At 34.6% G+C, this 13,006-nt stretch overlaps 1 protein-coding gene across 8 annotated transcripts in view; it reads left to right on the top strand.

Annotated features, from left to right (window-relative positions):
- The window catches only part of YTHDC1 (YTH domain containing 1), a 35,780-nt gene extending 23,186 nt beyond the window's left edge, over window positions 1-12,594 (top strand). For 4 of the 8 annotated variants that reach the window (XM_043572554.1, XM_043572556.1, XM_043572555.1 and 1 more), the window contains 8 exons: window positions 2,114-2,198; window positions 3,158-3,324; window positions 5,845-5,927; window positions 7,169-7,205; window positions 7,302-7,341; window positions 7,451-7,513; window positions 9,134-9,268; window positions 11,593-12,594. In XM_043572554.1, the coding sequence (XP_043428489.1) occupies window positions 2,114-2,198; window positions 3,158-3,324; window positions 5,845-5,927; window positions 7,169-7,205; window positions 7,302-7,341; window positions 7,451-7,513; window positions 9,134-9,268; window positions 11,593-11,817 (835 nt within the window). In that variant the 3' untranslated portion in view covers window positions 11,818-12,594. Of the gene's footprint in view, window positions 1-2,113; window positions 2,199-3,157; window positions 3,325-5,844; window positions 5,928-7,168; window positions 7,206-7,277; window positions 7,342-7,450; window positions 7,514-9,133; window positions 9,269-11,592 lie in introns of all 8 variants that reach the window. The other 4 variants (XM_043572552.1, XM_043572553.1, XM_043572549.1 and 1 more) reach the window with 1 other exon arrangement.
- The last annotated feature ends 412 nt before the right edge of the window (window positions 12,595-13,006 follow it).

The following is a 13,006-nucleotide window of genomic DNA, read 5'->3' as shown; positions in this document are numbered from 1 at the left end:
CGAGAAGCTTAATCCCAAGTGACTCAACCCAACTCAGTGTGTGGTTTTATGTTGGTCCTTCAGTATTTCATTGCTAATATTTAAATAACAGTGATAACTTTCTGCAGGAACAATTTGTAACTTCCTGTATTTTGGTGGCTTGTAGGTTATTTATTCCTCTCCTGTAACTGTTTTTTAACTGGCAATTTAGAGGGAAAATCTAAGAAAGTATTAAAGTACAAAGAATTGTTACTAGAGATTTCCCTCTGGATACCCTAGGCTTTGGTATAGACTTGTTTCTTTTAACTTCTGAGAGCTGAAAAGTTAAAAAAAAAAAAAAAGTGTGTGTATATATTTTGTATACATATAGGTATACATTCTTGAGCCACTTTTGGTGTGTGAAGTAAGATGTATATTATTACACTAAGAATTCAAGCTTTTTAGTAATATCTAGTGGGTATTTCCATCATTCATAGCCCACTTCCCCCATATATTCACATGATCACCACCACAGAGCATGCCACTGTGTTAACTTTAGATACACTTTACTCTTCCCCAAAGTTTAAAGAAGTTATAAAATTTCAGCATCCTATGTTCATCTTTAAGAAAATTGGTGTGGGGCGCCTGGGTGGCGCAGTCGGTTAGGCGTCCGACTTCAGCCAGGTCACGATCTCGCGGTCCGTGAGTTCGAGCCCCGCGTCAGGCTCTGGGCTGATGGCTCGGAGCCTGGAGCCTGTTTCCGATTCTGTGTCTCCCTCTCTCTCTGCCCCTCCCCCGTTCATGCTCTGTCTCTCTCTGTCCCAAAAATAAATAAACGTTGAAAAAAAAATTAAAAAAAAAAAAGAAAAAAAAAGAAAATTGGTTTAAGAGTAGAACAAATGGCTATATAGCTTATCCACTAGACCAGGTTGTTTGTGTTTTTTCTTCTCCATTATACCTTTGCTCAAGCTCTCTCATTGCTTCAAATGTAACCCTTCCTTAGCTCTTTACATTTGGCTTTTCCTGGGTCACTTTTCTTTCAGGCATATTCCATATGCTACTTCTTCCAGGAAGCATTTTTTGATTATTTTCTTTCTTTCCAAAATAGATGTGACCAGCAAAACTTTCATGTGCTCGTTTATTCTTCTTTGATAGCTGTGGAAGAAATTTACAAATGCAAGCAGCTCTTTATCTTACTCATCTTTGTATGTCTTTGGGCTGAGCAGTTTCATGTGTATTGTAGATACAATAAATAATTCTTTAACGCATTTATTTAATTTGGCATTACTTTGCACACACATAGATAAAGCCTTGTTAAGTGCTGTTAACTTGATTATTCCTTGATAATTAATAAGAATTAATTGCATTTAGCATTATGCTAGGTTGATAAAGAATATAAAAATACAGGCTGTCTCTTTTAAGTTGGTGAGACCATTTTGCCCTGTGGCTCAGAGTTTAGCGCCTGAGTTTCTTTAAGTTATATAAGTACTCACCTAAGTGGAGGGCATAATTCATATGTGCAGACATACGAATTTGTACGTATAAACATTTGTATTGTCAAGAGCCATTCCATGGGTGATAGGGAACTATTGTCTTCCTGAAAAGGAGAGGACATTGGAATCCGGAAGAGAGTTCTGAACGAAGGATAGGGGACACTTACTTTCATTTGGTATTAACTATCTGATGAAGGTTCAGCTCTTTGTTGATTAGTTAGTAGAAAATGCGGTTTGTTTACACAGAAACGAGCTGACTAAACATGTTATATGTCGTTCCATTTGCACACTATTAAAAACAGGTATGAAGTGTAGGTGGTGATACCATTGTTTATAAGCTGAAGAATTCAGCTCAGGCTCAGAGGAGGGAGAGAGAGAGCGCGTGAGAGCGAGCGAGCACGCGCTGGGGTTTAAACCCAAACTGTCTTGGTTTCCAAGCTCATGTTCTTACACACTGTATTATTTAGCTTATTTTTGAGAACACTGGAGAATGTGGAAAGAACCCTTCTCTTAAAGGTGCTCCCTCTCTGGGGAATGAATGCTTCTAGCCTAAGTAATTCTTTAAATTTTAGTCACGTTTAAATCAGGATTAACTGCTGAAGTAATATAAGGTCCCTAAAGGATTCTGCAAAAGATTATAATTGGTATTACTTTGTATTTAGGCGTGAATTACCCTTCACTAAGTCAGCTCATCTCACCAATCCTTGGAATGAACATAAGCCAGTAAAGATTGGACGTGATGGACAGGTTTGTTGTCTTACTTGATTATTTAAAACACATACATTTAATCATTGCTTTTAGAGAATTTTATTGAAGGACATTTTTAAGCCATTTTTGAAAGAATTCGTGTGAAAGATTAAGGGAAAATATTCTTATTTGGAATTCACAATCACTGTGGTTTTGACCAATTAGTAAGACCTCCATAAATGTTGAAAGATAGGTAGCTTTATATGGTACTTAATACAATTGAAAGAAAAGTTTTTGATGAGAAATTCTGGTCCTGATTTTAAATTGTTTTTCATTATGTTATTTACTGCACTTTGTATAATTTTAGAAATGCCATTTAACATCTTTGCTGAAGTTTTCTAATCAGAAGGAAGCTATATGAAAAGTATATGTACCCAGGTTTTCAAGTCTGCAAATGAAATTATAAGTGTAGTGATTTAAACCCGAATCTTCTACATGTAACTTTGAACCAGAAGCGGTGTGCTTTCATTACTCATAAATGAAATTGGTGGTGGTTGAAAATAAATCTTCATTTTAAAAAGCCATACATTAGTCTCCCTTTGTAGTTATTGTAATGTAGTTTTTGTAATGTAGTTTTGTAATGTATTTTGGCACACTAACATGTTTTTCCTCCGCTGGGTTAAGGTAGATAACTTTGTCCTGATATTTTTGTATTTTGCACAAAGAAACATTCCTTTGTTTGCAGAGGATGATTGTCATAGAGTTTTAAGCAACTGCATTTGTGTATTTAACTTTGCAGATTATATACTTTTAGTTTTTACCCGTATATAAATACATAAAACACTTTTGAAAGGTTTTTTAAAACCTTTCAAGGAAGTTTATTGGAATCCTGTATGATCATCAGCTTTGAGAAGGAAGTCTTCAAGTCGGTTTTTGTTCTTGTACTTCAGGAAAATACAAGAAGTCTATTGAAAATTTCTCCTGTTTTCGTCTTGTAAATTACTACTTTCCTGTTCTAGGAAATTGAACTTGAATGTGGAACCCAGCTTTGTCTTCTATTTCCCCCCGATGAAAGTATTGACTTGTATCAGGTCATTCATAAAATGCGTCACAAGAGAAGAATGCATTCTCAGCCCCGATCAAGAGGACGTCCATCCCGTCGAGAACCAGTCCGGGATGTGGGAAGGTTAGAAACGTTCTTTGGACTGATAATAGGCACATGTATCAGAATAACATGATGGAGGAATGTGATTCGTCAAAAGTTTGTCCTGCGGTAAAGAAGAAAGAGAAAATCCTCAAATCAAGCTGCATGGACTAGTTTGTGGCTTCATTGAGGATTTCACATGGTCACCTTGGTCTCAGTCATTTTTCAAGAGGAAAATGGGGATCTTTCCTTAAGCAGAAAAAAATTATTTGCTAAAGAGTGATAACCAGTTTAAATTAGATAGTTTTCTGATAATACAATGTATGCAATTGCAATGAGGTAGGCCTTTGTTGCTCAGAACAGGCTAGAAAGGAGGAAGAGAGAAGGAAGTCTTTATTTGCAAAAATTGTTAATATTTTGTAAAAAGCCTTTTCTTTCAGGTGTGTCTCTGGATAAGCCTTATCAGATATGGGACTTTTATAAAGGATCACTAATGTTTTTTCAGAAGATGACGCCTCATTTAGAGGATAAAATATTTTAAGTTATTTTGATATTCAAGAGGAGCATTATTGGGACTGTTTCAAATTTTATCACCGTGATGTGTTAACCCCATTGCCAAATATTCTCTAACATGTACCCAGTGAATTCACACATCTTGCTGAGCTTCTGAAAACAATAGGTTCTTTCCAAAGGGGATCAAGTGGCCCTGGGAGACCCGGCAACAAACCGAAAAGAAGGGCTGTTGCTGTGTCTGTTTACAACTTTTCCAGATGCTGGCAGTACCTGTGGACTTAAAATGTTTTTTAGAGGATCGTCATGGTTATTGATCACTACTTTATGAACTAAGCAGCATTTTCCAGGAAAAGGGGGTTTAACTTGTTACAGAATTGGAGAAGTCTTTGCAAAGGACTGATTTAAGCCCTTCTACCCAACACCTTCCCCTGTGTAGATTTGCATACAGCTAAATCTAAAATATTCTGCTAAAGACTGTTGGATGTATGGTTGATGGGATGAAACCTTTGGTTAAGTTTCCTTTTGGTGGAAACATCCTGTGGTAGGTACAGATAATCCAACAAGAGTCCCCATTTCTTTGAGCTTAAAAAGGACACTGTCAAGTAGGTAGGAGGACACCTGGCAGAGCCCCCTTACTTTTGGCCTTAAAGGACTGAACACCAAGATGTCTTTTGAAGTTTAAGCTAAGAGGTTTCCAGTGCAATACAATATATACAAGTGAAGTTTTTACCTCAGTTTTGCAATGGACTGCAAACTATACTTATTACACCACTACACCTTCTCTCAAGCCTGCCAGGGCCTCCATATATGTATGGCTTACAGCTTAAAGTCAGTAGTTGGACTACTATATGAACTGTTTCTATCATGTTTTATACCGGTCGTAAATGCACTCCCCAAACTACAAGAAAGCGGTATGTTTATTTTTTAAACCAGCTTTTAATTTTCTTAGTCTTATTTATTGTAGATGCAACTGTTTTTATTTTGTTGGGGAGGGCGGGGGCTTGGGGTAATTGCACTTTGCAGTTTGAGTGAACTTGTCTTGGAAAAGTTAATGAAAGCAGTTGATAACTCAAAGAAATAGCTGGAAAACTAGTGATGCCAGGTTATTATATAGACTTTTTATTTGACAGTAAGGGTAAAAAGATACATTTATTGCCAAAAAAACTTGGAATTCTTGTTTTTATTTTGTGTAGCTCTTTATTAAATGCTAAATAAAGTGAAGTGTACTTAATGATGTATTACATTAGCCATTGAGATTTATGGGAGACCATAAAGAGCAGCTCTCAGCAGACAGTAAAATTTCACTTTCTAAAGAATATATACTTTGAACTCGTTTTATGAACTCTGTTAAATTGCTCCATTACTTTCCAGTTTTATTTTAAGGCATTGTCTCTGGAAAAAATTCCCTTAGTTTTTAAATGTTATTAACTATAGAAATTAGTTTTTCCAAGTATTAAGATTATCAAAACTTTCCTGTAAAGTCACTTGGAATAAGTATCAAATTTTCTGTATGATCATGTGAAAAGCATAATTTTGTGCAAAACAAAAGAAGCAAGAAATAATTAATTCTGTGTAGATGTCTTCTAAGATGGTATTAATAAGTTTGAATATATAGATTTTAGAGTTACCTATTGTGTAATGGTGATAGTTTTTTTTTTTTTCTTTGTTTTTTCACGTGAATGGAGACTTTATTTGGGAAAGTGTTAAATTGGATGTTTACGTTAGTTTGAGAGCAGCTCATTTACTTTTGTTTAGAATACTAAAATGTGATTTACATATTTTGAGCAGACCGCTCTTTCCAAGTTTTTCATGATAGCATGAGATTATAGAGCATATCTACTTCCAGCAATACATTCAAGGATTGATTTATATAGTAATTAGAGGAATTAAAATTTAGAAATTTTAAGATTTGCTCACCAGAAATTAGGATGTTATTTTAAAGGAAATAATGGGCTATTCTTTGTACTTATTTCTGTCAGAAACTCTTGCATTGCTGTTTGTTCTCCCAGCAGTTTTTGGTTTAATTTCTAATGTGTCTAATTTGTGTAGGCGTCGACCAGAAGATTATGATATTCATAACAGCAGAAAGAAACCAAGGATTGACTATGCCCCTGAGTTTCACCAGAGACCAGGTTAATATTTTATAATCCTGCAGATATTTGACTTAAAATTATGAAACAACAACAAAAACAACAACAACGACACAAAAACATTTATTGTAATCCTGTAGTTCTAAAAGTGAGAAAACTTTAGGACATGACTGCTTAAATCATAGGAAATTATCAATAGTTGTCACTTAAATTCTACTTCGTGAAGGTTATCTATTTTAGTGTGACTCATCATCATCTGTTAATTACCTGATGTTGCTAATTTACAATTATTTCACAAATGGAAACTGCACGTGTGTTTTAAGATTAAAGATGATTAGGGAAAGCAGCCATCTTACACTTTATTATGTTTTTCATTTTCTATAATACTTAGTATTTCATGTGGTATATAGCTTTATTTGGAAACTGAAGTTATGCTATGTTTTTTTTAAATAAAAATCTTTCACATGTTTTTAGAGAGGAATGAGAAATATTTGGTTTATGATCTAGAAAGCAGCTTTCAGCTAGTCTTATCAGAATTTAAAAAGACAGAGTTTAAGAGACGGTACTTATAATACACTTACAAAAATTAGGCAATTTGGAAGTTGGTATTAGTGAACATTACAGCATTTTTTGGCTTGATAAACCTCATTCTTCTCCAAAATGGATATTCCTGAGAGTGAAATTAGTTTTTCCTCAGAAACATGAGCACTCAAATGTTTTTACATTTTAATTTGCTGAGTCCTTCCATCTTTTAAGATGGGGAGAAAGAATATTTCTTTTTTTGTCATGGTTCTTTCACTTAAAATGTATACATCTTCATTTTTGGGACTTGTTTTTCTCCCCCTTAAGTTTGCATTTTTAAAAACTGTCTGTGGTTGACTTAGCAGAGCTTGTGAATACCTAAGGTGGAAAGTAAACGTTTGTTTTTAAGGAAGTCCTATTACAGTGTCCTCAAGATAATTCCTCTGCCCTTACTTTTCTTATGGAGCAGAATGAAGAAATTTTCTATCTAGCGAGAATTGGGGTGTGGATTTAGAAGATTCATATGAAAACCTCTCTAGCAGTTTATAATTCTGTGGTATCAGTAAGTTATTAGTTACTTTCTAGATTATCTTGTAATCTAAGAAGAAAATCTGAAAATGGAATAATACAATAATAGCATCACTTAATAGCATCACTATATTTCATGGAAAGAATTGAAATGAGTGGTAAGGAAGGTTTAATTATAATGCCATAATAAAAAATATAAATTTGATTTACTAAAATGCTTGATGTTTGAACAGGGTATTTAAAGGATCCACGATACCAGGAAGTAGACAGGTAAGTTGGGTTCACTCTTGCTTAGTTTCAAATTACATTCTTAGAACTAGTTTATGAATTACCTGAATTTAGTTTCACAAATCTTATTCCCAACAGACGATTTTCAGGAGTTCGCCGAGATGTGTTTTTAAATGGGGTAAGCATTTCATTTTATACATTTAATGTTCATAAAACCAGGATCTGATTTATTTTATAGTTCTGGGTTTGATTTTTATTATTATTGACATTGTTATTTTTCATTTTAGTCCTACAATGATTATGTGAGGGAATTTCATAACATGGGACCACCACCACCTTGGCAAGGAATGGTTTGTATTTTTTTTTTTTTTTTTTGCAAATTATTTCACTTCATTTGCAGTTTCATATATTTTGAATGCTTATTTGGAAGATGACTGTTACAGTTACCCATTAAATAAATTGTTGGAATCTATTTTTACAACTAAAAACTAGTGAGTAATTTGATTTGTGTTAGTAGTACAAGTTTAATTAGTAAGTGTTATAGTTTATTTTTGTAGTAGCTAGTACTGCAAACTGCCTGGGTTCAGATACCTTCCCTTCTTAACTCTGTGATCTTGGGTAAGTTTCATAATAGGTTTCTTTCTTAGTTTTTCTTTATCGGTAAAACTCAGAGGGTATTTGTCCATTCTTTGGCTCATCAAATTAATGTACTCATTCTGTGCAAGGCACTCTGCGTTAGGCTTGGTTGGTGAATGAAATCGACATTGTGCCTGTCCTTTTGTGGCTTGAAATTTAATGAATATCAGTGTTTACTCTATGGGATTGTCAAAATAATTTATAAAATACATGTGAAGTTTAGTAAAGTGCTTGATCCCAACACTCATTAATTTTTTTTCTGTAAAATAAGGTTAATTAAATGCTGTTCATAACTATTAAATTCTTTTTCCTGTAAGAAAGCTGAATATTCTTCTTAAGAGTATCTTTTAAGGTATTGAGGATAGCTGAAGAATTAATTCCCAAGAAATAAAAAACTTAGAAGTTTAAACAGTTCTTACCTTTTTTTTTTTTTTAATGCTGCCTGTAATGTGGCTTCTTCATCTGACTTGTTGCACTTAAGGTACTGTGTACAAGATAGATGGATTAATAAGATTGCTTTCCTTAGATTCTGTGAAAATTTTTAAATGTCAAAATACTCTCTTGGCACTAACTAGGAAAGTAACCTTTGATTTGCTCTTACACATTTTATAACGGCATTTAAAAGTTCCTTAGGTTCTGGAGATTTTGTTTTTGTTTTTTTTTTTTTTAAGGGTAGATGTTAAGATTAAGATGATTGATTCTGGATCCAGGATGCCTGATTATGGTGTCCAGCTCCACCTTTTTACTAGCAGTGTGATCCTAAGTTACTTAACCAGTTGTTGGTGCCTCCCTCTGCTTAGGACAGTGCCTGGCTCATTGTAAGCACTGATTAAGGGTTTACTATGTTCTATTAGTATTTAAATGACACGACATGAAAGTGTAAACATATTAAATCTTCTTTTTTTAAGATGGTGTATTTATTTTGAGAGAGAGGGAGAGAAGAGTGCACGGTGGGTGCGTGGTGTGTGCACCAGCAGGGGAGGGGGAGAGAGAATCACAAGCATGCTCCACACTGTGAGCATGGAACCCTCAGGCAGGGCTCGCACTGACGAACCGGGAGATCATGACCTGAGTGGAAATGAAGAGTCAGATGATTAACCGACTGAGCCATCCAGGAGCCCCAAACATGTTAAATCTTCAAGGATGTGTAATTAGTTTGTTATGCACATATTTCCAACAAGCACAACTAGAGGGTATTCTGACAAACCCTAATTCTGTGGAAGTAAATGGGTAGTACAGATTATTAAATTATTTGTTTGGATAGTGGAATTCTAAAAATGGTTTATTTACACGGATATTTGGTAGATGCTTATGGAAGTGGTTTCTTTTCTTAGGCTCCTTATCCTGGAATGGAACAACCTCCACACCATCCTTACTATCAGCACCATGCTCCACCTCCTCAAGCTCATCCCCCTTACTCAGGACATCACCCAGTACCACATGAAGCAAGATACAGAGATAAACGAGTAGTAAGTGAACGAGAAGGCAAAAGTGTGAAGGAACTACCTTGAATTCTGTAGATAATTTAAATGTGGGGATATTCTTACTCCATACTGTTTTGGAGTAATTCACAACTTGTTTTTATTAAGAATGGGTAATTCCTTTGGATTATTTAAATAGACTTATTTCTTTCACTGATCAAACAAACTGCTCAAGTGGAGGCAACTTCTACATATAACTCTTAGGTAATAGTGTCCTAGGGATATGGTGAATTAGATTTTCTTTCTGTACTGGGGTCTTCAGTTATAAATAATTGTGTAATTTTTATTGTAAATAGGTATTTTTAAGCTTTCTGTATATTCTGACTCAATTTTCATAGATTGGATGGTATGTATTAAGTTAGTTAACCGATCGTCTCTGGTCTTATTTAGTTACTTGTTTCTCTGATAAATTTTGTCAATTCACCTCCTCTATCTGACTCTTAAGAGAATGCTAACAAATAACAAACAGATGTTAGGAAAGGCAGATGGATAATTTTCCTTTAGTAATTACTGGTTCTAATAATTTGATATGGTTGATATGAAAAGCATTTTTTGATCTCTTCAAAACAGTGAATGAAAGACAGTTCTAGTTTGAGATTTATGGAATTTTTTTTCCATTATACTAGTTGGGTTGAGTTTGTTTATTAAATGGTTGATACTCCTTTTTTTTTTTCCTTTCCCTAATAATACTTTCATTTTTTAAACTGAAATTGTCTCCTGGCACTTGTTAGCATGATTCCTTTGTATATAAGTTTGGTAGTCTTACGTAGTTAGGTTGTTAAAGTAGGATGTACAGTTTGGACACCTTCTTCAACCCTCTGTCATCCCCCCGCCCCCAACCAATTTGAGGTGATGAGTCTTTTGGCTGAGCCAAATAAACATTATCTTCCCACTTAGATGAAGAGCATGCATATTTGAGAGGGCCAGTCAGAGCAGTAGTGGCCTAGCCCGTTTTTGAGATAACTTTTTGTCTGTTATTTATTTTCTTATTCTCATAAAGACAGTAACTTTTCAAAATCAAATCCTATTAGGATCTTTAATATTCAGTGAAACAATCTGAGAATCCTAACTGACTAATAGATGTTAATAGTTTTTTTTTTTTCAGTAATACAGGAAGAAATATACGGCTTATGTATGATGAAAACTTAGTTGGCTAGATGGGTTGTGGTACTTTTTATAAATGATTACATAATTTTCAAAATAGGAGTTCTTTCTAAGATTCTTTTACGAAAAGGTATTATTGTCCTTTTAAGTTCTATGCATCTGTATGTAATTTTTTGGTTAGTGTATATATTTTATGCTAGTATAATATTCATGTATTCAAGGTATGTGAGGGTGGAATTGTGTTTTTGAACACAATAATCTGAATATTTAAGCTGACTTTTGGAAAAAGACCAAGTTCAGTAAGTAAAGGTGAGTTGAGAACTAAGAGTAGAAAGCTAGAGCAGGGATTAAGCTTAGAAGTAGTCACAATGACACCTTGCACCTCACTTAGACAGTTGCTCATCTTACCCTCTCTTGTTCTCCCCAGCCTTTCATGTATATTTAGATCTATGTGGAGTAGACCTCACAATCTTACTAAAGTACATATTTTCTTAAAATTCTAATTTTTTTAAATAAAAATTTTTTTGTATTTTTTGAGAGAGAGCGAGCCAGAGAGGGGCAGAGGACTCCATACCCAGCATGGAGCCCGATGTGGCGCTCGATCCCACAACAGTGAGATCATGACCTGAGCTGAAATCAGGAGTCAGATGCTTAACCAGCTGAGCCACCCAGATGTCCCTCTTCTCTTAAAAGTCTATCAAATTTCGAAACTTGCTTGTCATTAACAATGGTTTAGTTTGAAAGAAAATCTGGAATGTAACAACTCCTAGTTTTACCTTAAGAGGGCAGACTTGGTTCAGGTTGTAGAGTCAAAGGAGGAAAAAAAGTAGGGTTCACCTGTTGGAGAAAAACATGGATGATATTTAGCATAGTTGGCATCAGGCTTGCATCCATGATAGTTGATCGTCATCACTAGGTGATTATTTTGGCTTAAATCTTAGTAAAAAGAATTGGCTAGAAAAGTCATTAGAGTTGTATAAGAAACTTCCTGAAGTGAGTTGTTGCAACAAGGTTTGAATAATCACTGTTGTGGGTGACTAGTTAGGTGTCACAATCTTTTTCTAAGCAGTGTCAAAATTACATTCTGTGAATTAATGCATTAGTACATTTCTGTAGATTGTTTCTCCATACTATACAGTAATTACAGTATGGGGACTCATAAGTTCCGTTTGATTTTTGACATACCTAATCCATTTCTTATTTTCTAGCATGATTATGACATGAGAGTGGATGATTTCCTTCGTCGCACACAAGCTGTTGTCAGTGGTCGGAGAAGTAGACCCCGTGAAAGAGATCGGGAGCGGGAGCGAGACCGCCCTAGAGATAACAGAAGAGACAGAGAACGAGATAGAGGACGTGATAGAGAGAGAGAAAGAGAGCGATTGTGTGACCGGGACAGAGACCGAGGGGAGAGAGGTCGATATAGAAGATAATGCGCTTTTGGAAGCACTGATTGTTTAAAGATAAAGAAAATCTTGTATTTTTTTTTTTTTGTGTGTGTTTACAAGTAGTAAATTTATTTTCAGCGGTCTACTTAAAAGTTCATTGTGTAGAAGGGTTTATTATATCCCTTTTTGTTCCAAGCATGCAGTATAATACGAACTGGAAAAACTCAAATCCTCCAAAAATGCACAGTTGACAATTTGAGTTGACACTTTTATTAAAGGAGCAGATGGAACAGTCCAAGAATGTAGATATTGATTCATTCTCCATAAATGTTCATCTACTTATAGTGTGTTCATCCTAGAGTTATTTTTTGTTTGTTTTCTTTTGGATCTTGATTGATGACTGCCATGATATTTTGCTTTGATGTGTTTCTAAATGTAGTTGCACACGGTTCAGTAAAAATAATGCTGCTATCAAGTATGCAAATATTGAAGTATGATGGTTTGACAGTATGGCAGTGTTGTAGCAGCCTCTTTGTTTCTCCCTTTCCCTCTTTTTTTAATCTTAAAAAGTCACTTTTTATTTTTCTTCGGTCTTCAATGATGAGAGCAATATTAAGAAGACATTGCTATCTAATTTTTAATCTTTTTAAATAAAAAAATTCCTATGTTCAGTAGCATGGTTGATGCTATCGTTAGCCTTCCCCTCCAACTGTATACATTGGCTTGGAATGTTCACAACTTATGTGTGTGGCAGCGGAAGATATTCCATATTCTACATTGCTACTGTTTTGTATAAAATAAATTGGTAAAGATTGACACTTACCTGTTGTACTTCATTTTTGTCTGGATGCCAGTTTGTGTTCTTATGAATTACTGGACATAAAATGATGCTTTATGTTTGGGTACTATAAGAACCCTGATTGCCACCCTCCCATTTTTTGCATATTTTAGCAGAAATGATTGATCTGGGCCAATTAATTTTAAAAGCCTACTTCTGTTTCTAATATAAGAACTGATGGTGTGTGATTGAGTTAGTATTTGATTAAGTATTTATTCATCTGATAACATTTTTGGATCTAGTCTGGTCGTAGGATTGTTTTCTTATTTCAGGTTTTTCTGTTTTCATCTTTGATGAATAAATTATTTTACAGATGTTTTTCTGTTTTACTTTTAAAATACACTTGTAATTTAACTTCTTACAGTTACATACTTTAAATTAACCATCAATCCTTCC

Source organism: Prionailurus bengalensis, chromosome B1 (genome assembly GCF_016509475.1).
Source record: "Prionailurus bengalensis isolate Pbe53 chromosome B1, Fcat_Pben_1.1_paternal_pri, whole genome shotgun sequence".
Lineage (NCBI taxonomy): Eukaryota > Metazoa > Chordata > Mammalia > Carnivora > Felidae > Prionailurus > Prionailurus bengalensis.
The sequence above is the reverse complement of the archived record's forward strand: the minus strand, read 5'-3'. Positions and strand labels throughout refer to the sequence as shown.